General features: G+C 35.5%; 3 protein-coding genes and 2 pseudogenes across 3 annotated transcripts in view; 3 read left to right on the top strand and 2 right to left on the bottom strand.

Annotated features, from left to right (window-relative positions):
- The first annotated feature begins 855 nt into the window (after positions 1 to 855).
- LOC107552373 (ubiquitin-conjugating enzyme E2 A-like) lies at positions 856 to 14,802 on the top strand. Its single transcript, XM_016234235.1, has 7 exons — positions 856 to 1,044; positions 1,226 to 1,306; positions 1,562 to 1,587; positions 2,603 to 2,692; positions 3,471 to 3,559; positions 3,641 to 3,811; positions 14,791 to 14,802. Exons 1-6 carry the CDS (start codon positions 1,001 to 1,003, stop codon positions 3,767 to 3,769), a joined length of 459 nt encoding a protein of 152 aa, XP_016089721.1. The 5' UTR covers positions 856 to 1,000; the 3' UTR covers positions 3,770 to 3,811; positions 14,791 to 14,802.
- Positions 5,253 to 6,042, bottom strand: LOC107552360 (inhibitor of growth protein 1 pseudogene; annotated as a pseudogene).
- On the top strand, positions 8,579 to 15,419 carry LOC107552375 (probable cysteine--tRNA ligase, mitochondrial; annotated as a pseudogene).
- Positions 15,420 to 17,103: 1,684 nt separating this feature from the next.
- LOC107552364 (ras-related protein Rab-20-like) lies at positions 17,104 to 22,319 on the top strand. The gene is made up of 2 exons (XM_016234226.1): positions 17,104 to 17,549; positions 21,613 to 22,319. Exons 1-2 carry the CDS (start codon positions 17,360 to 17,362, stop codon positions 22,161 to 22,163), a joined length of 741 nt encoding a protein of 246 aa, XP_016089712.1. The 5' UTR covers positions 17,104 to 17,359; the 3' UTR covers positions 22,164 to 22,319.
- Positions 22,320 to 25,912: 3,593 nt separating this feature from the next.
- Positions 25,913 to 26,593, bottom strand: part of LOC107552372 (NACHT, LRR and PYD domains-containing protein 3-like) — an 18,577-nt gene continuing 17,896 nt past the window's right edge. The window contains exon 8 of the mRNA XM_016234234.1: positions 25,913 to 25,993. Coding sequence (XP_016089720.1) covers positions 25,987 to 25,993 — 7 coding nt within the window. The 3' untranslated portion in view covers positions 25,913 to 25,986. The remainder of the gene's footprint in view (positions 25,994 to 26,593) is intronic.

The following is a 26,593-nucleotide window of genomic DNA, read 5'->3' as shown; positions in this document are numbered from 1 at the left end:
CAGTTAAACTTTTTTTTTTTTTTTTTTTTTTAAATCAACCATTTAGCAAAATAAATCAGAAACGTGGTACTCAATTACTAATATATTATATAAATATATATATATATATATATATATATATATATATATATATATATATATATACACACACACACACACACACACACATACAGTGTTGGGCATTAACGCATTAGTAACGCGTTACTGTAATTTAATTACTTTTTTAGTAACGGAGTAATTTAACGCGTTATAATTTTCAAAAAAGTAATTAAGAGTATAGTTACAAGCCGAGGTCTCTATACGTTACTGCCGCGTTACATTGCTGACAGAATGCCGTGTTTTATAATCTAGAGATTGTAAAAGGACGTAGCTATATATATATAGGCAAGATATCTGCATATATTTTCAAAGGTACTTTGTTTTGAAATACATCATGCAACGTCTGAAAGAAAGACAGGTCGTGGTACATAAAAGATGAAATTTGATTAGCAAACTGTTCCCATGGGAAGCTGATACGCCCACCTCGGTTTCCTGTCTCACGTGTTCGGACACACGGGTGTCACCTGTCTTCTGTGTCGACCTTTACTGCAAGGCCTACAACTTTATTAGCGCTCCGCCTGTAACACATGGATCTTCGATTTAAAACCTTGAAAAGGGAGTGGAGGCAGCATTTTTAACCCGTGTAACTGGTCTGGTATACTGAATACAACCGCATACATTAGTTAAATGTAATCACACATATTATATTTGTAGGTCATTTAAATGGTACGAGTTATTTTTAAATGGCAATCTACATTATTAACGAAATTTCATATATGGTTAATAATGGGCCACCCCCCACACATATGACAGTGGTATCGTCTGTATTCCGTGTTGAAATCCTCCAAGCTGAGCCGAAAGCAAATTCGAGTCGAGGACCTTTTGAGAGAAACAAAATTGCACATATTATTGTACATTTTACAACTGAAAATTTATATCTAACACTTGTACAGTTTTAGCAATGTCTACTCCATCAAGAAGGCGACTCATGCGGGATTTTAAAAGGTGAATCAAGAAAACTAAATATGAGGAGCTGTTGTTTACCAAACCCGGATGTAACTGTTACCTCACAAAGACCGGAGAATGAGAAGAAACATTTAGAAAGTTATTTGTTTTGTCTTTATTTAGACCTAAACTTCCTAAATCTAATCTGGCTCCCTTATTTGTTTTGATACAAACACAACAGACTTCAAGAGGATCCTCCAGCTGGAGTTAGCGGTGCTCCGTCAGAAAACAATATCATGGTATGGAATGCAGTGATATTTGGGTAAGTAGTAAGTACTTCTTGTGAACAGGGCTGTGCTGTGGACTAAACCAAGTTTAGCATCTTTACCAGGTTCGCGTTTCTTTATTCTGAAACCCGAGCATTTTGTCAACACTTCAGATGGCATAAAAAACCCGTCCTTTGGTACTTGTCTTAGTCTGCCTTTGTGTTTTCAAGCACTGAAACTAAAAACAAAAGATGACATGGTGGCATTATTGGTTATCCAAATGTGACCACTTTTCATTCTTGCTTTCACAGGCCAGAAGGAACTCCCTTTGAAGATGGTAAATATAAACATTACTTCTTGAAGTCCATAAGTCAAGTCAAGTCAAGTCAAGTCAAGTCTGCTTTATTGTCAACTCTTCCATATGTACAGCACATACACACAGAGAATTGAAATTGCGTTACTCTCAGACCCTTGGTGCATACAGATAACACTAACAATAGAACATAAATACAGATAGATACAGATTAAATATAAAAATACAACTATACAAATATACAAAACAGGTAAAAAAAAAATATTTAAATAAAGCAGCACAAGGCACATGGCAGATAGAGTGCAAACCAGTGAAGTAAACAACAGTGCAGATATAATGATTTTGTAGTGCAAAAGAGCTTATTCAGACTGATTAAAGTGACAGTGTGTGTGTGTGTATTTGGGAGGGGGGAGTGGGAGAGTCCATCAGAGGGTCAGAGTTCAGTGGTGCGTGGGGCAAAAGAGGGGAGGGGGGGCAAGGTCGGGAGGGAGTTCAGCTTCCTGACAGCCTGATGGATGAAGCTGTCCTTCAGTCTGCTGGTCCTGGCCTGGAGACTCCGCAGTCTCCTCCCTGATGGCAGCAGACTGAAGAAGCTGTGTGTCGGGTGGGTGGGATCACCTGCAATGCAGAGGGCTTTGCGGGTGAGACGGGTGTTGTAAATGTCCTGGAGGGAGGGGAGAGAGGCACCAACGATCTTCTCAGCTGCTCTCACTATGCGTTGAAGTGTCTTGCGGCAGGACGCGTTTGTGGCCCAATACCACACAGTGATGCAGCTCGTCAGAATGCTCTCGATGGTGCACATGATGGGGGCCGGGGCTCTGGCTCTTCTCAGTTTGCGGAGGAAGTAGAGACGCTGCTGTGCTTTCTTGGCCAGTGCTGTGGTGTTGTCAGTCCAGGAGAGATCCTCTGTGATGTGCACACCCAGGAACTTGGTGCTGCTCACCCTCTCCACAGTGTGAGAGGGTGAGCAGTAATTCTAAGTTCTAGTAATTCAAGACATGTATTTTGAATTCATGCTTTAAGCCTGTTTCTGTTATAGGTACATTCAAATTGACTGTAGAATTCACAGAAGAATACCCAAACAAACCACCCACAGTCAGATTCATCTCAAAAATGTTTCATCCTAATGGTAAGATTTAGTTTTTTGTTTGTCATCATTTGTCATTCAGAATCATTAATATGACAGTTTAAAATATGTCGTCTTGACATGACGTAAGGGAATGGCTCACCCCAAAATGAATATTTGCTGAAAATGTACTCATCCTCAGGAGATAGCCAGTTCTTAGATGAGTTTGTTTCTTCATGGGAACAGATTTGGAGAAATTTAGCATTACATCACTTACTTAACCAATGGATCCTCTTCTGTGAATGGGTGCCATCAGAATGAGAGTCCAAACAACTAATAAAAATCCCACAATAATCCACAAGTAATGCACACAACTTCAGTCCATAAATTAATGTCTTTAGCAGTGAAAAGCTGTGTTTGTAAGAAACAAATCCATCATAAACCGGGCTTAAGTTCTCCGGCACCCTGCCGAATCTCCAGCATGTGGCGTTTAGCTGCGGGAAAATAAGATGGTCCTCCTACATTTAAAAACACTTGTTGATATCACGTTCGAGTTAATTAGTTTGCCTACCAATGTATGAGTGTTCCACAGCTTTCACTCTCAACCAAACTTAACATTACTAGCCAATCAGACATTTTTGGTCCTATAAACATGACACACACATAATAGTATCCAACTGCAAAGTCGCAGCTGATGAGCGCGACACATTCTGAAAAAGCTGCGAGGCCCAAATCTGTTCCTATTAAGAAACACAATTAATTTAACAAAAGTATATTAAGCAAATTTTCATTTTTGGGTGAACTATTCCCTTAACCCCTTTCTCTTGCAATGATACTTCAGTATATGCAGATGGAAGCATATGTCTTGACATCCTACAAAACCGGTGGAGTCCAACTTATGACGTGTCATCAATTCTCACCTCAATCCAGGTAAAATATTGCTTTTTACTATTATAAATGTAAATCAGAACACCGCTTGATCAGCTTGTTTTCCTGTTTGTTTTCCCCCAGTCTTTGCTTGATGAACCAAACCCTAACAGTCCAGCTAACAGCCAAGCAGCTCAACTTTACCAGGAAAACAAACGGGAGTATGAGAAGCGTGTGTCCGCTATTGTTGAGCAGAGCTGGAGGGACAGCTGACCTTACACTGCAGAGCACAGAACTTTGTGTGATTATAGTTTAGTCCCCCCCCCCCCCCCCAATACCGTTCTAATGCACTTTAATCTAAATCCGTCCCTTTTTCCTTTGGAGAACTTGTGCTCAGCCAATATCACCTGGTTATTTTCTGTTCAAAAAGTGACATACATGGTGTCAGCCCAGAAACCTGGACTATATGATATATCCAAGGGCTTTTTTTTTTTTTCTCAAGAAGAACCAAACTGAATGGACACTGTGCTGACCTGCCATCCTTGAACTGTCCATGCCCCAATCGGAACTGATGATCCTGTTATGCTTTTTTTGTGTGTGCTGTTACATGCCTGAAAGTGTTTTTTTTTTCCTATTCCATGTGTTATTGATTGCCTCGTGTTCTATATTATAATACACTTTAAATTTCATGTACAGGATCTGTGTATGATTAGTCTATTGACTTTTTGTTTGTTTTAATATGGTCAGAAAAAAACAGTTTATCAAGAATGTTAGTTGTAACCATAGAAGAAAAAAAACATTTGTTAAAGCTACAGTCGCAACTTTTTTTTGGTTAAAAATTATCCAAAATCTATTTTTGAGCAAGTACATAACCAGCCAGTGTTCAAAACTAGCCCGTTTCACAACGGTAAGCTTGTAACAGTGTGTTCTACTTGGGTGGTACTGGTAGGTTTCTGCAGGAAATACAAGCTTGCGCCTTCGTCTTTGCATCATTACGTCACGTCTGTATACATAAAGAAGGAGTCCCGTCTAGGCTTTATCGCATGTGAGGGTGCTGCAGGTGGCAGGTCATTTATAGTCTTTTTCTCACAGCAGCTGGAATAATTGAATTTATAATTTTGATGGCGAATTGTAATCCAGAAAGGTCCAAACGATTTCTTTATATGAAATTAGAATGGTATGACAATTAGAGATTAGACTGTACAGAAATTGAAATCTACAGGTAGCTAATACACACTAAATGCACATAGTCATGCAATGCTGATGTTAACATTAACAATTTGAGAACAAAGCATAACAATAATAATAATTTGCACAGTTTGATGTGATTTGAGCTAACTTTACGATCGTTAGACTTAATCACCATTGGTAATGCGATTTATTGTAATGCTTGTTTTTTTTCTCAGTTGGTCAAAACAAAAGTGGCAGACGTGTTACTTGTTCAGATAACATTTTCTGGTGAAAATTCTTATTTGGGTCATACTTCCATCTGTAATTCTGATGTACAGTATCCACACCGGTGCGGTGACTGACAGCCACACATATACCTCAAACATTAGTTTCATCAGTGCTGAAGAGCCGTGCCGATGCACAACCCACGTAAAGATGATAATTCCGCAAATAACTGCAATTGCAGGTTTCAAACAGAGATGGTGACAAAGAGGTAAAACTTACAGACTGCAGCTTTAAATGTCTAAAGAGCAGTACATTTTTCAAACACATTTATTTTAAGATTTTTATAAGATACATTCATACACTAGCCACATGCTACATGAGATTGACAATGAAAGCTCATTCACATAATACAATATACCACACAAGACTAAAGGTTCATTTATGTTTCATATGAAATATCCATTTAAATGAAATGCTCTTTAAACAAAACAATAATAAAAAAATTTGTTACATTTGTAATAAAACCCAACACATGAGAAATGGAACCATTCAAGTGGACATTCACCATTATCACAACCAAGCATTTCCCCAAATGACACCTGCTCACACAGGCAGTAAGTAGTCTCATTCGGATCAATAGGTAGATCTGTAGGTGAAGGCTCTCTGTCAGCTTTGGCTTTGGACCTCTTCTTTATCTTTGAGGTTTTATTCCTCTTCTCCCTGACAATACCGCCGGTTCCTTCATCATGGTGAACTGTAGAGACATTCTCCCGAGTGTCAATATGATTGTTTTTCTGACATCTGGAGTGCTTGTTGGCTCCAGAAAGCCTTTCTGTGGAACCAAGGGATTCCTCTCTTCTTTTCTCCGCTTCCCTTTTCTTGCTTGGAATAACAGAAGATATGGTAGTAGCTGTCATGCTTTCTTGGGGTTCATGTCGGGTTTCTAGAAGCTCAGCAAGACTGTCCACTTGCCGGCTACGATTCTCCAACATCTCCACCATCTGACTAGCAAGTTGGATCTTCTCATCACCCAGCTCCTGACTTCGGATAAGGACTCTTTGGATACAATGCAGCAAGCACATTTGCTGAATGGGGTCCTCTTCCTGGCAGTGTTTCTCATAGGCCTCATCTGATTCTTTGAGCAGTTCTGAAATTAGACACACAAAAAATTATTGTGAATATCATTTAATATTCTGACTTCACAGGCAAAAAAAAAGGTCCACTGCCTATTGCCAAAAAAGTAGATATGTATTAAGCACAGCTCATACATAAGTTACTTTCAATTCAAGCAAGTTTTCTGTTGGTCAAAGCCATGAATTAGATTAGATTCCAACTGAAATTACTGGATTTCATCAGCAAAAATGTATTTGTCAAATTTAAGAGGTTTCTATCCCTCCAAAACTTAGAAGATTCAAAAACATTATAAAAAACATCGTAATGGAATCGATGTGAATAAAAGCATAAATTAAATCTGTTCATCATATAAAGCAATCATATACAGTATATCTTCAAAAGATTTGGATTGTGGTAGGTTATTAAGTCAATTCAAGAATAAACCAGTGAGGACCAATGATATTTTACAGGAACAGCTCTGATGAACAGTCAAGTGTATAGGAAACCATTTAAATTGATATATGATCGGGATTAGGGTCTACAGTAGAATATAATGTGTATGGATGGGAACACTATACCTAATCTGGAGCATGAGGAGCAAAGTGCGAGTGCTAGAAGATCTGAACACGCAGATCTTTAGATTGGGACGTAGTATAGCCTTTAATTTATATCACATCCAAAGCCGCTGAAAAAGATCACATCCATACAGATGTTAGGAGCCAGACAATCACCCGTGTAAGAAGTACAGTTCGCTGCTCAGTACGGTAGGTGCCGACAGTGCTCCTAAAGAGTAGGTCGCCATCAAACAAGTAGAAATAGAAGAAGAACAACTCACTGCAAATTGCAAAACAGCTGAGAGAGATCTGTCAATGTAACAGTTTACCAGTAGTGGAGTGACGAGCTGAACATTCAATGTGATGGCACTGAAAGGAAACGTGCAGGCCCATCGAGGACATTAGCCTATGAACAATAACCTACACACGTCATCAATCAATTACTCGTTACAATCTCAGTAACACAAGTTACAACAGCATTACTAACACCGCAAAACAGCACCAGAGAAAACATTCAGCGGGTTAAATAGTTAGTCTATCTTCTGTTGCTGGAATTAGATGGTTAAGTTGACTGCAGAGACGGATTCTACATTTGTGAGATGGACACACTCCTGTTATTTTCAGTTCATCGGAGAAAAGGATAAGAATGCTTAGCAATATGTGCGACACCAAACTCTCAACATGGAGAAATAGCAGGAGTAAAACCTGGAAACACTGGACTGTGTCACTAACACTAAGCTATCGGAGAGAGCTGAGAAGGTTGAGAGAAGAGAAAAAAGGCGGCGGACGAGCGCAGACAAGCAACAAAAATTTAAAAAAGTTTAACTAAAAATAACAAAATCTGTTTTTGTTAAATCATAGTCTATATGACTATGCCGTTCCGCGCCGTGAGGCTATTAGTTTAGGCTACTCCTCATTGAGAATGTTTTTTTTTAAAGTTTTTTTTAAACAGGTCTATTCATTTATACAATTGAATTATTGGCCTATAATTAAAATTATTAACACTGCAGTCATCGATGAAAATTAAGAGCAGCTTTATTTCGTGCACAGATTTTCAAAAACTACCTGTTTAACGCAAAATACGTTTCTTCTCATGTTTTTCACTATACGGGCCACAAGAGAAATATTAAAGGAATAATTGAAGACAGATATATATACCATCATCAGCCTATATGGAAATAATTTTGTCTCTTGTTGTCTCAGAGAATATGCGCCGTTAATGCAGCGTTAGTTTTTTTACTTTCACTTTCTCTCTAGTGAATTGACTGACGTTCACCGGCATAACTCTTGCGCACAGTTGCTTGTGTTGCTTGACCCCTCCCCCATAATATCAATCGTTTATAGGCCACATATTAGGCATTTTTTTTATGTTTATTTTTTTTTATGTTAATGAAAGTGACACCAAAAATAAGGGAACATCATTAGGAAAAATTGCGGGCTAAGCAAGTTTCTGATGGGCCCCGTCAAGCCCCGCCCTAGCGCCGCCACTGATTAGCCTAATTCGTTTTGGCTTGTTTAGAAAATAGCAACTTATATTTTTCATTCTTGTTTTCTTCTGAAACCGTTCAAATTTGCCTATAGGCTAGGTATTGTGTTTATTGTTTGTACATTATAACATTTCGCTTTATTTACCGGTGTTATTTATGAATGTAATAATGTGGTTTCTGCTTATCTGTGTTTAACCTAAACTACAACGTAACATTAATGTAGACCTACATACCGGCATCTAAATATGATTTTATAATTGTATGCTATATAGACCTACCACATTACCCTCCACTGGATGTAGAATGAGCAGCAATAAACTACATTTTGGCATTTTATAATACTTCTGTGGATATTTTGGTGAAAGTAACTCAAAAGTAGTGTAATGCATTACAATTCAGAGACAGCAATATTGTAATGTAACTAATTACTTTCAAAAGACTGTAACTAGTGATATATAATGTATTACATTTTGGAAGTAACTTGCCCAACACTGATCGTCAAGGTTATGCGTCATCTTTTTTACTATTATAACCACCAAATTTAGTAAGATGAAAATGAGGCTTCCTTTAGCTTTGATTACAAATGTAAGACTGCTTAATTCTGGCTTTAGAATCGGGCATTGGATTCATAATGGTGTTACAAAAACATCATTGCTGCCCAATTGTAATATATGCAGCAGGCGGAGAGAAAGTGGATAAAACCAGTGGGGTTTGACACCGGTGTGAAGACTTACAACAGTCTGACCAAGCAGAAAGAACCTCTGGTTTTGGCACAAGAAAGAATTGCTACCTGGTAAGAATTGCTACCTGGTAAGGCACGTAGTGGTCCATAACGTCAGTTGAGATTTTCTTACATGTAAAGTTAGATTAGAAGTTTCTTTCTATTACACGTTATTCTGTCACATCCAGGTATAGCTGTGGACCCACTGTTTATGATCATGCCCATCTCGGTCATGCGTGGTAAGTTTCTCTGCTTGATAACTAGGTGCAGAACGTTGAAAGAAGCAAAGTTTGTTGCAGTTATTTTAGTATTATTGAGAAAATTGAGTTTCATTTATATTTTCCATTTGAATTTTAGGTGGTAGGTTTAGTCGTTTTGTTGTAGTAACTGTGGTTACATGTAATCTGGATTGTGTAATCAGATTCCAAAATGTAAGTACCTGTAATTAGATTATATTACATTTTTACTTTATTCATCCCATTTTTTTCTTCCTTGCATGCAGCTCATATGTCAGATTTGACATTCTGCAAAAGATCTTATAGACTTTTTGAAATTAATGTCATCCACGTCATGGTCATCACTGACATTGATGATAAAATAATACAAAGAAGCCTTGAGGTAAGTGTCAACTGAAAATACATGGTTTCACTTGTTTCAGTAAATACAAGATTATTCATTTATGTGGAAGGATGTAAATATTTAGCAATTTTAAGACGTGTAAAGTTTTTTTTAATATCTTTTGCAGCAGAACATCCCACCCACTGTCCTAGCAAGAATGCACGAGGAAGAGTTCAAGAGGGACATGCAAGCACTGCGGGTAAATCACCACTTTTTGTTGTTGTGTTTATCATGTCTAAAATATTTAAACATATTTTACTGATCTTTGTTCAAATGTCCAGGTTCTTCCTCCAGCTGTATACATGAGGGTGACAGACAACATACCCCAAATTGTAGCTTTTATAGAGCATATTATCAGAAATGGACATGGCTATGTTACAAGTCAAGGTGCCTCTCTCTATTTTGTTGACAGTTAAAGGTCAAAGGTCAAGTCTTTCTTGTGTAGTGTTTTTTTTTCCTAATAGTGAATAATAGATGGAACTGAACATCCAGTATTATTTGTTGATCCAGGGAATGTCTACTTCGACACTCAGTCAAGTGAACCAGCTTATGAACCTTGGAGGAATTGTTGGGGAGCTTGGTTTTATATATATATAATTTTTTTTTCATCAATATCAGTAAATGTGGATAGGTCTTTAAGCACACGTTTTGCCACTGCACATTTACGATTAAAAATTTTTTTATAGGGCTAACTTGAATAATGAACTAAAATCATATTACTGTTAATATGTGCCATGTCTGTAGATAAAAGAAGTACATTTTTCATAATTAAAATGTATTAGAAACTAACCTAAATAATGTTGACAAATTCACAGATTCTTGTATTTTAGGGGCTCAGGATAAAAGAGATCCAAGGGATTTTGCTCTGTGGAAAGCATCCAAACCACCTGGGTGGCACATTTAATTTTCTACGATTGCTAGGTATTTGCTCTGTTCAACCAAATATCACTGTATCATTGCTTTGATGTTGTGTCTGATTTTGAATGGATGTCAATGGTACATTTACTATATTTAATGGTGTATACATAGTTTAAGGCAGTAGCTTGAAGAAATGTATCCACTGTTCATACAGAATCACAACATAATGGAGGTTTGCCCCATTATAAGTTCAGTCAATTTTCAGTAGGTCTTTAAGCCCTGTTTGGACAGTAATTATTTGTCATGTGGATGTATAGGTAATTTCAACATTAGTCAGTGATTTTACTGCTGTCCAAATCCAGAATGTCTGTTTTTTTTTATTCTGCCTAAATTCTGCGAGACCTATAGTCTATTTTTTTTTTACATCAAAGTTGGTGTGGTAATTTATTGCTGTGTAATTGCTGAATACATCTCTTAATCCAAAAGTGGTTTTGTAAAGCCTTTTTGACCACTGCTATGCCCTTTACAATAACTGTTGTACTTTCTGGTGCATGCATTATCAATATGGAGACTTTTATTTCTGAAATGTTGAAAGCTGTTTTTAAGAATTATTGATGTATTCACATATCCACGTAAATTCATGTGAACTTTTGAAACGAGCCTTTGTGACAGCAGGTGTTTTTTTTTTTTTTTTTATATTATTTATATAAATTAGGGCTTGCATGACTGATTATTTTACTAGTTGACCAAATAGTTTGCCTTATGTAAATAAAAGTTTTTTTTCTGCTAATTTTCACATTTTTAATATAACATTATTTTGAGAGACAAAATGTAAGAAAACCATTTAAACCAACAATTTTCCTATTTTTAAATTGGATATTGAAATGAATAAATAATAAACAAATAGGATTATTTTCATATAATTAAATTTGTCATCGTGTTGAGAGTGACTGACCACGTGAGATGTGCGTTTCCAGGTTCGTAGGATCACAGACAGAACGCCGTCCTCCACCATGAATAAATAGTTATCTGAATGCTTGAGTTTTATAACCGAGGAGCCATGCAAATATATATTTACAGATGTAGGTATAAAAAAAGTGTGAAGCTCTTTTTGTATGGTTGAGGAATGGATAGCAGATGTAGCAATGTTGGCCATTTATTAAAGGCGACAGACATGTACATGTTTCATACCACTTTTGAATGTATTATAAAATCTTACCCCACTAAAAAATATGGAACAGAATCATATTATGCAATGGCAACATCCATAAACACTTGTTTGCTCTTATCTGCAGTTCAGTGTTTGGAAGCCAGTTGGACATCCACTCTGGAGGAATTGACCTTGCCTTCACACATCATGAGAATGAGATTGCCCAGTCTGAGGCGTATCATCAGTGTGAAAAATGGGGAAACTACTTCCTGCACTCAATGCCCTTAGTCTTCTGGTTTAAGTAGTATACAGAGGCGGACAGTAACTAAGTACATTTACTTGAGTATTGTACTTAAGTACACTTTTTGAGTATCTGTACTTTACTTGAGTATTATTTTTTCTGGGAACTTATGACTTTAACTTCACTACATTTGAAAGACAAATATTGTACTTTTCACTCCACTACATTTCTATCAAGGTCCTCGAAGTAGAAAGTCGTTACAGTGTGACCAGCAGTATCTGTACTTTCACTCAAGTAATGGAGTTGAGTACTTTGTCCGCCTCTGGTAGTATATTGGTAGTAATATGTTAGGGCACATATTGTAACATAGGATCTGTGAAAATTTAGTTTTATTGATGCAAGTTCTTGGAAAAAAATGTAATAAAAACTAAATTTTTTTCAAGGGCACCTTCATCTGAAAGGAAGTGTAGAGAAAATGTCAATATCCTTGAAGAATTATGTAACTATAAAGGTAACAAGTTATATTGATATATAAGTGTAAAATTATGTTATATTATTAATACATAATCATGTTTTTTAAATCTAGCTCTCTCAATAATCTAGGATTTTCTGGAATCTTACACTGCTAATGAGTTTCGACTTTTTTCCCTTCTGACCAGATACAGATCAGGTATGTGTTACATGCTGAAAAAGACTCCTGAAAGTAATACTCCTGCAGTTTTGAGTAAGGGCAGATATTTTACATTCACTGTGGGGTCTTTTAAACTTTCCAGCAATCGACTATAGTGATGCTAGCATGAATGAAGCCTGATCTAATCTGTCCACCATCTCTGCCTTCTGCCACAATGCACAGGCCTACATGCAGGGCCACTTACTGTGCCAGCCTATAGAGGAGGGAATTCTCTGGGAGAGGTAAAGACAGATCACATTCAGGGTCTAATATATGTTTTGAACAGCAGAATGACATGAATAAGGTAGCATGCAGAGACTGATAAATGAGCTGTGTGTCATGCAAAGGAGTATATATCAGTATGGTTGCAAGTGTTATTCACAGCTATAGTGAGAATAGAAAAGGGGATTGACTCTATGAACAGAACAATTATAGAATCCCACCTCATAGTAAATACGTTTATAATTCCTAAACATTTGACTGTGTGAGCGTAACCTAGAAGAGCTGATAATGAGCATGCCTTTGTCTCCATCTCCTTTTCATCTCCGCTGTGTTTGGTCAAGGTTGTCTGCTACACAGTCCAGTGTTCGGAAAGCACCCGCTGATGATTTTGACACCCCAAAAGCTGTGGATGCCATTATGAGCCTCATTCACCATGGCAACTGTCAGCTTCAGCCTGCTACTAAGGTAACATCATAGGGTAGGTCACTGAGACCTCACATTCTTGTCATACAAAATTGTACATCTTAAATTGTACATCTTTAAATAGATATTTTATGTTTAAATTTATATTTATTAGTCATAGATTAAAAAAAAGTATTTTTGTGTTTGAAGGTTGATGGGCCGAGGTGTCCTGCTGTATTTGGAGCCATGTTGTCCTATGTCAGGGAAATCTTGGGTGTTTTTGGAGTTGATCTATTGGACAGAAAGGTGAGAGATCAAACATGTTAAAAACTTCACCTAATCCTAGTCTTATTTAATGTTCAGTAATGTACAGAGGCAGGACTGCCTGCTTGACCGAACAGTGGTGCATGAGGGAAATATTCCTGAAACCCATTTTGAAATGGTCATTATTAGCATTTCCACTCTGTGGCACAGGAATTTCACAAAGCAGCTTTAAGGATGGATGAATAGATTGAAGGAAGGAAATAAATTAAGGAATTGGACTCTTGAAACTGCTGATTTGAACAAGGAAATAGAGTGGATTAGCATCATAGTCGCGATCTCAACTATTATTTCCCCCCCTCCTTTTGATGTTACAAAGTGAAAAATGTGCAGAACATTTTTGTTGTTTTTCTTTGTATTTGTGAAAATATAATTGGACCCACAACTAAAACCTGGTTACTGTGCATTCTTATTAATTTTTATTGTGCATTCATATCTTTTGACTAAAAAGTGTAAAGAGGTTTAATTATTTGTGTATGTAACCGGTGGCTTTCTTTTTGAGCTCATTTGGGTTTATCTAAATTAAAATTTTGACGGAGTTACTCCCGTTTGGCGCCCAAACTTTCTTTTAAAAAGGGGAAAAAAAGTTTGTTTGTGTTTTGGGCAACCACCACTGTTACAACCATTTATATTCAAATACATACCTGTATAAAATAAAATCTCTTTATTTTATAAAATATCTAATTTATGTTAGGATTAAGTAATATAAGACATAGGGCTATTCCTTTCCTTCTGAACAACATCAGTGAATTTTGGAACTGCCATTATACAAACTCTCACGTGTTGATTGAAATCTGTAATATGTCCTTATATATTTTACTACTTACATGACCATGCAGAGCAATCGTCAGACTCCTGTGCATTGCCTGTGAGCACTAACCATGTTTAACAGTTGGCAATAGATATTGTTGATTGCAATCTACTTTGGCATTCAATAATAATTTATGTAATGTTCTGATATAGGAAATACTTCAGTAAATTAATGGGCACTTGGGGCACCAAGATTTAATGTTATCATTTCTATATTCTCTTATAATTTTTGCCCATACATTGAAAGTGTATGCAACCAAAATGTTCTTTAAAAAATACATAAGTCATAAAAGTAATGGAATCGAGTCAAGACTTATGGAGTGACACAATCACTTTATATGTTGAACAGATTTAAAAGGGACATAACACACAGTTTCTGACAATCTCATGTTAATCTTGAGTACCTATAGAGTAGTATTGCATCCTTCATATCTCCGAAGAGTCTTTAGTTTGATCAGATTTATAAAAGAATGATATAGCTTTAAGCTTTTCTGCCATGGGCAGAGCTAAAGAGTCACAAGCACGCGAAGCTTTTGCGTAGTGATCTGATCGTCTGCAAGCTGTGACATTATGTCATAATGTTTTATGATGGATGGATGCAGTTTTTTAGGCTTTAAAAACAGGGGCACCCTGTGCCTTTATACAGCTTGGGAGAGCCAGGACAATTTTAAATATAACTGCGATTGTGTTCGTCTGAAAGAGGAATGTAAGATACGCCTAGGATGCCCTGAGGTTGAGTAAATCATTGGCTAATTTTCATTTTTGGGTGAACTATCCCTTTAACAGCAATATGGATTTTGTGATTAATGGAGACACAAGTTGTTCAGAACACTACTTGATTACATATGAGGATGACGAATGTTTAGGAGTATGTCAAGGCCAATCATGATGTCACAATTCTCCGATTTGAAATCCGGGTGTTTCAGAAGGGTAGAAAAAATAATTCATATTTTAAAGAGAGATAGTTTTGAGTTTTGAAATTTGCAGTTTTTATTGTAGAGTAACCTGTTATATTGGTAAATATCAAGAACGAAATGACCAAAATATTTTCTTCCTTGTAGGCATTGACATCCTTTTTCTTCATAAAATTAAATAACTGCAACATTTGAAATCCTTTTTTACTCTGTGTTCCTTAAGAAGTCCATGATTCCTCTGGAGTTTTAAATAATGTGGTGGAGGAGTTGGTGTACTTTTGAAGTAAGGTTCGTAAATTTGCTCTTTTTGGGGAAGATGACGCTTCACAAAATCCCCAGACTGGCCCTGAAATTCAGAAAAGGCATCCACAGCGAGACAGAGTGCCCTTGCTGAAGGCCTGTGATGCCTTAAGGAATAATCTAGCACCCCTTGGAGTCCACATTAAGGTAAGATTTCTTCCTATTAGACTAAGTGCAGCAGAGCGTTTAAAGGAAAATTCATGGTTATTATTTAAGCATGGTACACTGTAAAAAAAAATTTATTTTCAAAAACTCAAAAGGCATAATTAAGAAGTAAATAGAGTTCCTGAGATTTCTTAAAAGTCACCAAACTATATTTATCTACCCATAATGCACATTTTCCTTTGCATATGTATTGATCCCTTGAACTCTTATAAGCCCTTACGAAAAATAAGTTTATTCAAGTGTGCTATTAGTATACTTCTTTTAAACAAAAAAATAGGAAAGTATACTTTTAGTCTACTTTTTATGTACTTCTCAGAAATTAGCTTTATGTACTTCTCAGAAAGATACTTAAAATTACATGTAAGTATACTTGACTTATAGCCTACTTAGAAAAAGTCTAAATATATTTGAGCTATACTTGTGTTCCTAGAATCCGTGTTTTCATTGTTATACAGTTGGGGTCGCTAGTACATTTTCTGTACAGAATTTCCAAAAAACACAAGTGAAGAAGAAAACCGAAACAACAGATGCTTCCACATGTATTCTAACACGATCGTCAGACATAAAACAGCATGAAAACTGTGTAAAGTTGATATAATGTCGACCAATGAAGAGGTAATAATGACTGTCAAGCTTTGGGGTGTTGATCGACTCTATCTACGTTTTGATTATCGTTCTGAATCCAATTCATAGTCTTTTTTCAGCTTTTTGTTCAAAATGTTGTTTAATTTATTTTTTTTATTATTATTTATGAAACTTATCCACATTCAAATGTTTAAAAAAAGAATGCATGAAGCTAGAATAAAATGTTTTTGTTTACAAGCAGATACCCTTTTCTTTCTTTTGGTGTTTTGTATGTTCAGATATTTATATAACAAAATATATACAAAATAATACCTAAATAGGGACATAGTAGTATACTTAAAGTATTATGTAAAGTTCACTTAAAGAAAACTTATGAGTATACTTGCAGTATAAAACTACTAAACTAGTAGTTTACTAAGACTATACTTCAAAGTGTACTAAAAGTGCTACAAGTATTTAAATAGAAAACTATCAGTATTCATATAAGTTCACTTTTAGTATAGTTGCAGTACAAGCTAAAATATTGTTGTAAACTGTTGTGTACCTAAATTTTACCACTGTTATACTTAAAGTATACTTAAAAGTATACTTTTATATACTAGAAAGTGGGCCGATTTAGTCCCAAGGAGTATTGAAATAGTACACTTACAAGTATACTACTAGTACACTGATATTTGTATACTTGCTACATAAAGTATACTTAAAAATATACTTGAACTTTACTTAATAAAATAAACTTGTAGTATACTACTTTTTGGTAAGGGAGAACAAAATGTCAGTATAAAAAATAAAATGTCAGTATAAATAATAAAAAATTGTCATAATATTCATCATGAACTGGTGCAAATCAAAAGTCTGGTAAGTAGACATTGTTGTAGGCTAATGTAATATTCCTAAATAAAACAAAAATAAATAGGATGGGAACAATAAAGATTAAAGTACAAGATCCAATTTTGTCAAAAAATGTTTTAGTCAAAAATGTCTTGTTTTGACGACATTTGCACTTTAAATCTGGACTTTTTTGCATTGTGCCATTGATCTTGAGTTTCCCGTTTTCGTCATTGCTAGAAGGGAACTTAAAGTGGGAGCAGAGCGATGTTTTTTTAAAAGGACCGGCGTTATGTCCATGTTTAGGCACGAACAAGTCCATTTCAACCCACCTAAATCGCCCAGAAGACCTGCTGAGATCGGCTCCTTATAAAGTGTTTCTACAATACGAGCCACGAGTAACAACTTCCAAAGGAACTTCAACGGCGCACATTCCTTATGAATCGCGAAGTTGGAAGTCTATAATTTTGAGATATTCGTTTCATCACTGAGTCTTCAACCTTAAACCCATGCCTGGTTCTGGGAAAATGAGAAAGCCCGATATTAAAATCGTAATCTTAGGAGACATGAATGTAGGGAAAACGTCCCTGCTGCACAGGTACTCAGAGAGAAGCTTTAAGGACACTTTAAGCACAATCGGCGGAGCGTTCTTCTTGAAGCAGTGGGGTCCGTATAACATCTCTATCTGGGATACAGCGGGTGAGATTGATGGATGTCAGTTCAAATGTTTCAATTTGATTGTTTAGGCCAATACAACAACAGAGGCATCAGATGCAGACACCTGCAGTTAAAAGTGCTTATGGAAAACATTAAATTGAAATGTAAAGTTATTGTTTCTAGAGAGACTATAAAAAATAATAATCGCTATAAATATAGGTACATTTACGGTTTCATATATATATATATATATATATATATATATATATATATATATATATATATATATATATATATATATATATATATGCCATTATAATTTCGTAATATAGTTCGTGATTTTTAGAACGTGATATTTAGACTGGGGCAAGTGTTATCCACATGTTATGTTGAAATAAAGTGACAAGCCTTGTTGTTGAAATCAAGTGATTTCAACATCAAGGCTTGTCCCCCCTTTTTATCTTTTGCGTTTTAAAAGCAGTAAGTGAAACGAGAAAAGGGAAAGGATTACTCTTGACAGTGCATCGATGACTCCAGTTGTCTCTTGTTCTTTGCAAGATGTTGCAATCTTGGTAGTTTCAGCAATAAATGTGGACATTTTTCAGGGAATTTTAATAGTAATTGATAGGAAGCTTGTATTTGTGCACATTGCAGAATGCAAGCAACAGATCCAAATGTTGCATCAAATTTTTTAAATTGTTTAAAAAAGGCGTTAAAGATTAAGGCAAAAGGATATTTGACTGTTCTGGTCTTTATCTAAACAAGTCGATGAGGGTAACACGTTTTTGTAGCTGTGATAGCATGGCTCAGCTGATAGTAATGACTTTACATCCTGTCAGAACTGGCTGCATTGTTAGCTGTTGCTGTAGCTCATTGATTTTTTGAGGTTGTTTTCACATATTGCGCATTGCACACATCTCATTTTAACTGACAAGGAAAACAAACAACAGCTTATTTTTTGACACTAAAATTAATGTTTAAAATTGTCATTAAATTTAGATGTATTTTTAATTGTCATTAAATTTAATTGAAAGCATAAAATAATATGCGAAATTGTTGGTATTTAGCTATTTTAGTTATTTAGAAGGAGTACTCTCTTCCTCAATTTAAAATTGAATAATTGTACTGAACGTATTTAACCCCTTTTATTACTATGTGTGTGGAGCCCATCCCCTATTATAACCCCTCTTAAACTCCATTTATTACTACATGATAAACTTACTGCGGTTGAAAAACGTATTTAAAAAAGGAACTACTAATTTAATTTATCTGTGTCTTTGTTTAATTTGTCTTATTGTTTGTTATTTGCTTCTTTATTCTTATTTTTAATGACAAAAATAAAATAAATTAACAAAAAGAACTATATCAACAAATATAGCATTATTGTGAAATAACATTTCTAATACCGTGAATTAAGATTCTGATAATATTGCCCACTCCTACCCTTTATGCCAACCCATTTTTCACATATGATTTGTAGAAACAAAAATGACATCAGTCATTTAAAAGCAGAAATATGAAGCATAGTAAAGAGGTAGTTTGCCCAAAAATGAAAGTTCTATCATAATTTACTCAAGCACAAATGGTTTTCTTTGTTCTGTGAAACACAAAAATTAAGCGTTAATATTACAATCATATGACATTTTCACATTGCTCTTTTCCATAGAATGAAATTTTCCATAGAATGAAAGTGATCAGTCTTCTGAAGCCATAGTTGTGTGAAATTTCACAGCTGAATGTGCACTCCCTCAAAAATTTCCAGTGACCCCATAAACATGTTCAGAAGAAATCATGACCTTGAGATGGGGTTGAAAAAGGAACAGTATTTGATTTAATTGTTAGTGTGCTAAATGAATGGACTGACCTCAATGTTCTTACTTCATTAAAGAAATAGGTTACCCAAACATGAAAATGTTGCCATTATTTACCTACTCTTATGTTGTGTGAAACGCATATGCTGTCTTTTTTTTTTTTTTTTTTTTTTTGCATGTCACACAAATAAGAATTTTAAAGAGTTACAGATTGGACTGATCTGGTTCTTGATTTTAATTTACTGACTCAGTGATCCTGTCACAACAGTTCTCGAGTTGACAGGTCATTGGAGGGCAAGATTACTGAATAACAATTTAAAGCTGCAGTCCGTAAATTTTGCCTCTTTGTCGCCATCTCTGCTTGAAAACCTGCATTTGCAGCTGTTTGCGGAATTATCTTCCTTGCGCATGTTGTACTCTAGTGCGGATGAATCTAATGTTTTGAGGAGTATGTGTGGCAGTCAGTCACCGCACCGGTGTGGATATTTACTGTACTTCGCAATCATAGATTCTAGCCTACATCTTGGAATATATGACCTAAATAAGCATTTTCACTGGATATTGTCATCGGAACAAGTAACAAGTCAGCCACGTTTGTTCTGACCAACTGAGGAAAACAGCATTACCATAAATCTCGCTACCAATGGTGATTAAATCTAAAGATCGGTTAGCTCATATCACATCAAACCGTTCAAATTATTATTATTGTTGTTATACTTTACTCTTAAATTATTAATGTTAACAACATCAGCATTGGTGACTATGAGTATAGTGTGTATTAGCGTGTAGATTTCAATTTCTGCACAGTCTAATCGAATTGTAATACTCTTCGAATTTCATAATAAGAAATTATTTTAACCCAAAAAGCTAATTATGCTCCCTTCGAACTGGTTGTCTTTAAAATACAAATCTTTTGTAATCCCAGGCTATCTGATATCAGAAGCACATTTATAACTGGAATATAATTTAATTTCATTCACATGTGTTTCATAAACATAATCCTTTCTGGATTACAATCCACCATCAAAATGATACATTTAATTATTCTGGGTGCTGTGAGAAAAAGCTATAAACGATCCGTCACCTGCAGGATCCTCACATGCGATAGCCTAGTAGACGGGACAACTTCTTTATGTTTACAGAAGTGACGTAATGAAGCGGCAGCATGCTCGAATTTTAATCTTAGCCGTACCACTCAAATTAGAAAACATTATTATAAGCTAACCGTTGTGAATCGGGCTAAAGTAAGACGATAATTTTGAACTCTGACTGGTTATGTACTTGCTCAAATATTGATTTCGGATCATTTTTAACCAAAAAAAGTTACAGACTGCAGCTTTAAATTTCATCATGTTTTCTGTCTGCTTTTATGGTGTTTTTTTTCTTCCAGAGCTTGGCAGGACACTATGAACAGTCACTGTATACAATTACTCCCCCCCCCAAAAAACAACAACATCAACATCAAAAAACAACAACAAAAAATAGTAACAGGAATTCTCGAAAATATATCAAATAAATTATATAACTTTTAACTTTTTATGTGAATATATTGCTAAATGTAATTTATTCCAGTGATGCAAAGCTGAGTTTTCAGCAACCTTTACTCCAGTCTTCAGTGTCACATGATCCTTCAGAAATTATTCTAATATGTTGATTTGCTGCTCAGGAAACATTTTCTTATTATTTTCAATGTTGAAAACAGTTGTGCTGCTTCATATTTTTGAGGAAACCACAATGCACTACAATTAAAAGGTTTTGTGTTTTAAAAGATTTTATTATATATTTAATTATATATATAAAAAAAAATATTTTATCAGATGCATTAAATTCATCAAAAGTGACAGTAAAGACATTTATAAGATTTCTTTTTCAAATGCTGTTTGTATGAACTTGCTATTTATCAAACAATCCTGAAAAAAAAAATTTCCACAAAAATGTGAAGCAGCACAGCTGGTTGCAACATTCATCATAATAATGAATGTTTTTTGAGCAGAAAATCAGCATATTAGAATAATTTCTGGAGGACACTGAAGACTAAAGCAATGGCTGCTGAAATTCAGCTTTGCATCACATGAATAAATTACATAAATAATAATAATAATAATAATAATAATAGTAATAAATATAAAAAACAGTTCAATTATAAAATATTTTGCTGTATTGTTTTTATTTTATTTTTGATCAAATAATTTCAGCCTTGTTGAGCAGAAGAGACTTCGATCAAAAATGTAAAAAAGTTCAAACTTTTGAAATGTTGTCAGTTTTTAATATTTCTGTGCTTCTTATTTCATCAGGTCGTGAACAGTTCCATGGTCTAGGCTCCATGTATTGTCGTGGCGCTGCAGCCATCATTCTCACGTATGATGTCACAAACTGGCAGAGCTTTGTAGAGCTTGAAGATCGCTTCCTCTCTCTCTCTGACTCAGCCAATAGTGACAGCATATTTGCCATTGTGGGCAACAAAGCAGACCTCACTGACCCTAAAGCCCATGTTATGACCCTAGAGAAAGTCAGAGCAGAAGAGGGTAGCGTGCTTCCCCTTCCATCCTTTCCCACAACTCCAGACTTTCCCTTGCACAAACAGGTGAGTCAGGATGATGCTACAGCACTGTACAACCGCATAATTCGCTATAAGGCACTAGAGGGCACCAGCCCACCAGCAGAAAAGATGTGCTTTGAGACAAGTGCTAAGACTGGATTTAATGTAGATGTTATGTTTGAGACACTCTTTGATATGGTGTTGCCATCCATCATTCAAAAACACTCCCAAAGCGATTCGCCGATATTGTATTTGGAGGACTATAATGAAGAGGGGATGAAGAGCAAAGGAGATTGTTGCACATGAAAGCATTTGCTGAAGAGCATCTGGGGTCTTGCATGAATATCTTTTTACTTATGGACACTGTTATTTGATCTGTTAGTTTACTGTCACAGTAAATATTGTACATTGTCACAGTGAACAAGTGCACATTATCTCTGTTCTGACTCATATTAGGTGTGTGCGTTTTGTACCAAGCATATTTTTTTTATCTTTTCTAAAATATTTTATTTTGAATTAATTTACTGTTATTACATGATAAAAATGAATGTTTAGAATATTTAATGACCTGTGGTTTATAAATACAATTTTCTTTCATTCAGCAACAGAGTTTGATTTACATTTTTTAATAGATTTGTTTTTGTAAGTTGATCAATTATTTCCCACTTTCAAAATGCATTCAAAATTGAGTCATCCTTGTTTTTTTTTGTTTGTTTTTTTAAATGCAAAAATGTTACTACAACATCTCACCGCTAGGGGTCGCTTTAGACTGAGAAAACGCTTTACACTGTTAGTATAACAGGCGTAGTGTATTGTAATTAAAAAAGCAACACCAGTTGCAGAATAGAACACATTGAATTGGCAATAGAAATACTGGCTTCTGCAATTATGGCACACAAAGACAATTGTAACTAGTAGCCAATGCTGTATGCCCTTTAATTAACTGGTGTTTTTCCACATTGCAATGGGATGCTATTCAGTTGTGGTTTTAATTAGTGTATATCTGGTCACCTCTAACAACATGAAGAGAGTTTTACTGAAGTGTATCATTGCTTCTGGAATAGTATTTCCACTGCTCGTATTATTTTCAGCTAAAACCTGTGAAGATAAAACAAGACAAAACTGTCAACCTGTTATCCTGACAGGGCGTGATCCTTGCTTTTGCCGAGAAAGCAGAAGGCAGTGTGCACAATTGCAGAAAACAAACCTGTCAGCATGTCCTTTTGGCTTATATGAGAGAATAACAAAAGATTAATAAGTAGTGTTGAGTGTCATATTCATATGTAATTCCATAAATGCAGCAGCGTGTTTAGGCACCTTGCAAACCATGCAACCCACGGGACTGGCCCCCAAAATGCTAAACACATCTCTGCGTAAATGTCTCATCAGCCACAGTACATTTGCAACTATCATATATTTACCCTAACATTTCCAAAAGAATTGTGGTGTTTTAGTCTCTGGGTTTGTCTTTTGCTCCTCCCTAGATTCATCAATATAACATTTGCCCTGAATTAAATTTGTAACATATGCACACGCACACACACACACACACACACACACCTCATATTAGAATCAAATTCATATTGCATGTAAGTCCTTGGGGGGGGGGAAAAAAGTCTAATTTATTGTTTCGAATGTATATGACATTAGACGATCATAATTCAAAGCAATGTGACAATATTGCAATATAATGGTATTCATTTCCTAGTTATAATATACAGTCATGGCCAAAAGACATACATTTTGTGTTTTGCAAAGTTTGCTGCTTAAACTGTTGTGGTTTTCATTCACATTGTTTCTAGATTATTGAGTAGAGTGATCAGATGCATTTTAAATAATGGCTAAAAGCAGTGGTGTAGTGGTGCCTGTAGAAGTGGGTATACTCTTAATTTATGCCCCCATTTTTTTAAGCGGCCCAGCAAAGGTTGAACTGCCTGTGTTATAAACAGTGACGTAAGACTAGTCTTGCATATTTAGTTCACCCCAAAATGGGCCTTTAGTATTTGCACATTTTCACTTACTGTAACTTCTGCTACTTGACTTCACGGAGTAAGGATCATTATTAAATTAATATTAGCCACAAAAGAGGTGCAGATTTTGCAATAAACAATTAAAATGTAAAAATTACATAGACTGCAACAATTAATATTTTGTCAGAACCTCTAGTAGACAAGATGTTTTGTTTAGTTATCTGTTGGAGGATCATGATCTCTATTTGATACAACAACAAAAAAAAAAATTATGGAGGTGACTCCAAGCAGGGACACAATTTCAGGCCGGGAAATCTCACACTAATCCAGGCCACACAGAAAAAAAAACCTATTAGGGGTAAAAAAGGAACAAAGATGTCCTTTTACGAGTACTGCTACAGTGACAAGCTGTTGTTCCCCAAAAGGAACAATGTTGGCCCCTTTTTTCTGTATATAGCCTATACATCCACAACAATTTCTTAAACTACAGACAACCTTATTATTCGTATGGCCATCTCATAAAAGGTCTAAATCCTTAGTCTAAGCCAAGGCCATGGAAAATAATTAAAGGTTCTCTCTTGCACTGCACCTTCACTTCCCTTTTCTTCATTTTCCCCAATATCTCTGTCTCTCCCTTTTGTTTTTAAAGAAATTATTACTTTTATTTAGCAAGGATGCTTTAAATTGATCAAAAGTGATAAAGACGTATAATGTTAAAAAGTATTTCTAAATAGAAAGCAAAATAATATAAAGATTTGTAATACAAAGTATTTTTCCAAAATTAAGTTTTATTAGTGTTTTTGTGCCGTGACGGTGATACATACATACATATGTGACGTAGCCTCGCGCACTTACTAGAGTGTCTCATTCTAGCATTTAATGTCGAGGACGACTCTAGCCTACAAGACTCTGAAGGACTGAACTAGGAAAGGCGCAGCCTCGGTAGGATGCAGCCTTCCGTTTGAGAAACACCCATGTCGAGTACACACAGCATGCAGGGTAACCATTTACAATGTGGAGATTAATACAAATTTGAAATAATAAATTACAAAATGCTTAACTTCAACTTGTCTCTGTGTGGTTAATGGGGAAACATATCACCAGGGAACTGTGGTAGACATAACACGTTGTAATGACCACTGATATGTGCACCTATCTGCAATCAACACAAACCACATATCTTAAACCGTTTTATCAAATGTTATACGATAATGAACCAAACATAATTGTATCTTATGCCTGGTAAACTGTACCACTGTCAACAGAAACACGGAACCATAACTAACAAATGTAAAGAAACATAAGACAGTTGTTTGTATCGCGGTAGTGATGACGTCATCTTAGCACCCGTCATCACACACCACCACAGCTGTTAAATTTATTTGGTCATCTTTATTTCCTACATAATTTTATATTCTTCCAGTATGGTATTGTGGCCATCTCCTCTTCATCTGTTCATTATTTTTGTGAGCCTTCTTGCTGTTGGCTGAGTGGAAGTCAAATGTTAATTTCATTACTCTTAATTAAGAAATGCAACAGTTTGGATTATAGAACATTTAATTATGTGAAAAGAGCATTAGACTATGTGGAAAAAGCTGTAAAAAAATTTCTGCTCATTTAAAACAAGCTTTCTACAGGTCTGAAAAATTGAGAAATATTGCAATGTCTTGGAGAAATTATCTGGTAGAAGTCTAGAAGAGAAATTGCTCAAGGATTTTCTCATTTGAATCCCTATGTAATATGACAAAGGTGGCAACACAATGCATTATTAAGTGTCATACATTTTTTAAAATCTAAAGCATAGAATGTTCTTTGATTTCCTTAATGCAGCACTGTCCAATACGCCAATATAGTAAAGCATCATATTTAGATTATAGATTGCTAACATACACAGAATTTCCTTTTCCTTTTTTTTTTTTTGATCTGAAATGTATTGGATTGTGGATTGAACAGAAGATAATATTATAATATGAAATGGAGTACCAATACAAATGTAGAGAAAAGAAGAAACAGTTTTCTTGTTTTACTTTTGAATCATTATGGAAAGTCACACAAACACATTTGTGTGTTATGATCCCTATGGAGTTGTCTTTATTAAATGTGATGTTTCTTTAGTGGCTCTTTATTCACTGTCAACCAATCCAGAGAAGGCCAGACATCTAAAACCTGTAAGTAAAACACAGACAGTAAAATAAATTTAAAACAAACTATTGGCTCTATTAGCAAGAAATAATATAACCCCGTAATACATGGTGCCAACAATGCCCTTTTTAAAGGGGTGGTTCACTGGTTTTTTTTTAGGCTTGATTGTGTTTATGGGGTGCAGTCTAACACGTGTTAATGCTTAGTTTAAAAAAAAACAACAACATTATTTTTCACATAATTTACCATTATTCCACACCTCTCTGTCCCTTCTCTGAGAAACGGGCTGATCATTTCCTTCTTTTATGAAGCCCCTCCCTCAGAAATAGGCGATGGGCTCTGATTGGTTAGCTAGCCCAGTGTGTTGTGTTGTTGTCTCATACTTTTAGATATGCTGTTATTTGTAAATGCTACTGCTTATGTTAGCTTTTAATATAGAGTTTTATCCTGATTAAAGCTTTAATACAGTACGGCAACTGCACGCGCATTCATGTTTAACGCTTCTCATAGCTATGTGAAAATAAGTGTATAATTGGAATAGTTCATTGTTGGAGGTGAGCTGAATGAGAGAGAGAGAGAGAGAGAGAGAGAGAGAGAGAGAGAGAGAGAGAGAGAGAGAGAGAG

This window comes from Sinocyclocheilus grahami, unplaced genomic scaffold (genome assembly GCF_001515645.1).
Source record: "Sinocyclocheilus grahami isolate Dianchi unplaced genomic scaffold, SAMN03320097.WGS_v1.1 scaffold448.1, whole genome shotgun sequence".
Classification (NCBI taxonomy): Eukaryota; Metazoa; Chordata; class Actinopteri; order Cypriniformes; family Cyprinidae; genus Sinocyclocheilus; species Sinocyclocheilus grahami.
This window is presented reverse-complemented; position numbering and strand designations above follow the sequence as displayed.

Coding starts and splice junctions, on each gene's coding strand:
- LOC107552373 (XM_016234235.1), top strand. CDS start 1,001: ATGTCTACTCCATCAAGAAGGCGACTCATGCGGGATTTTAAAAG. Junction 1,588..2,602: donor AGGAACTCCCTTTGAAGATG/GTAAATATAAAC, acceptor TTTCTGTTATAG/GTACATTCAAATTGACTGTA. Junction 2,693..3,470: donor AAAAATGTTTCATCCTAATG/GTAAGATTTAGT, acceptor ATGATACTTCAG/TATATGCAGATGGAAGCATA.
- LOC107552364 (XM_016234226.1), top strand. CDS start 17,360: ATGCCTGGTTCTGGGAAAATGAGAAAGCCCGATATTAAAATCGTAATC. Junction 17,550..21,612: donor CTCTATCTGGGATACAGCGG/GTGAGATTGATG, acceptor TTATTTCATCAG/GTCGTGAACAGTTCCATGGT.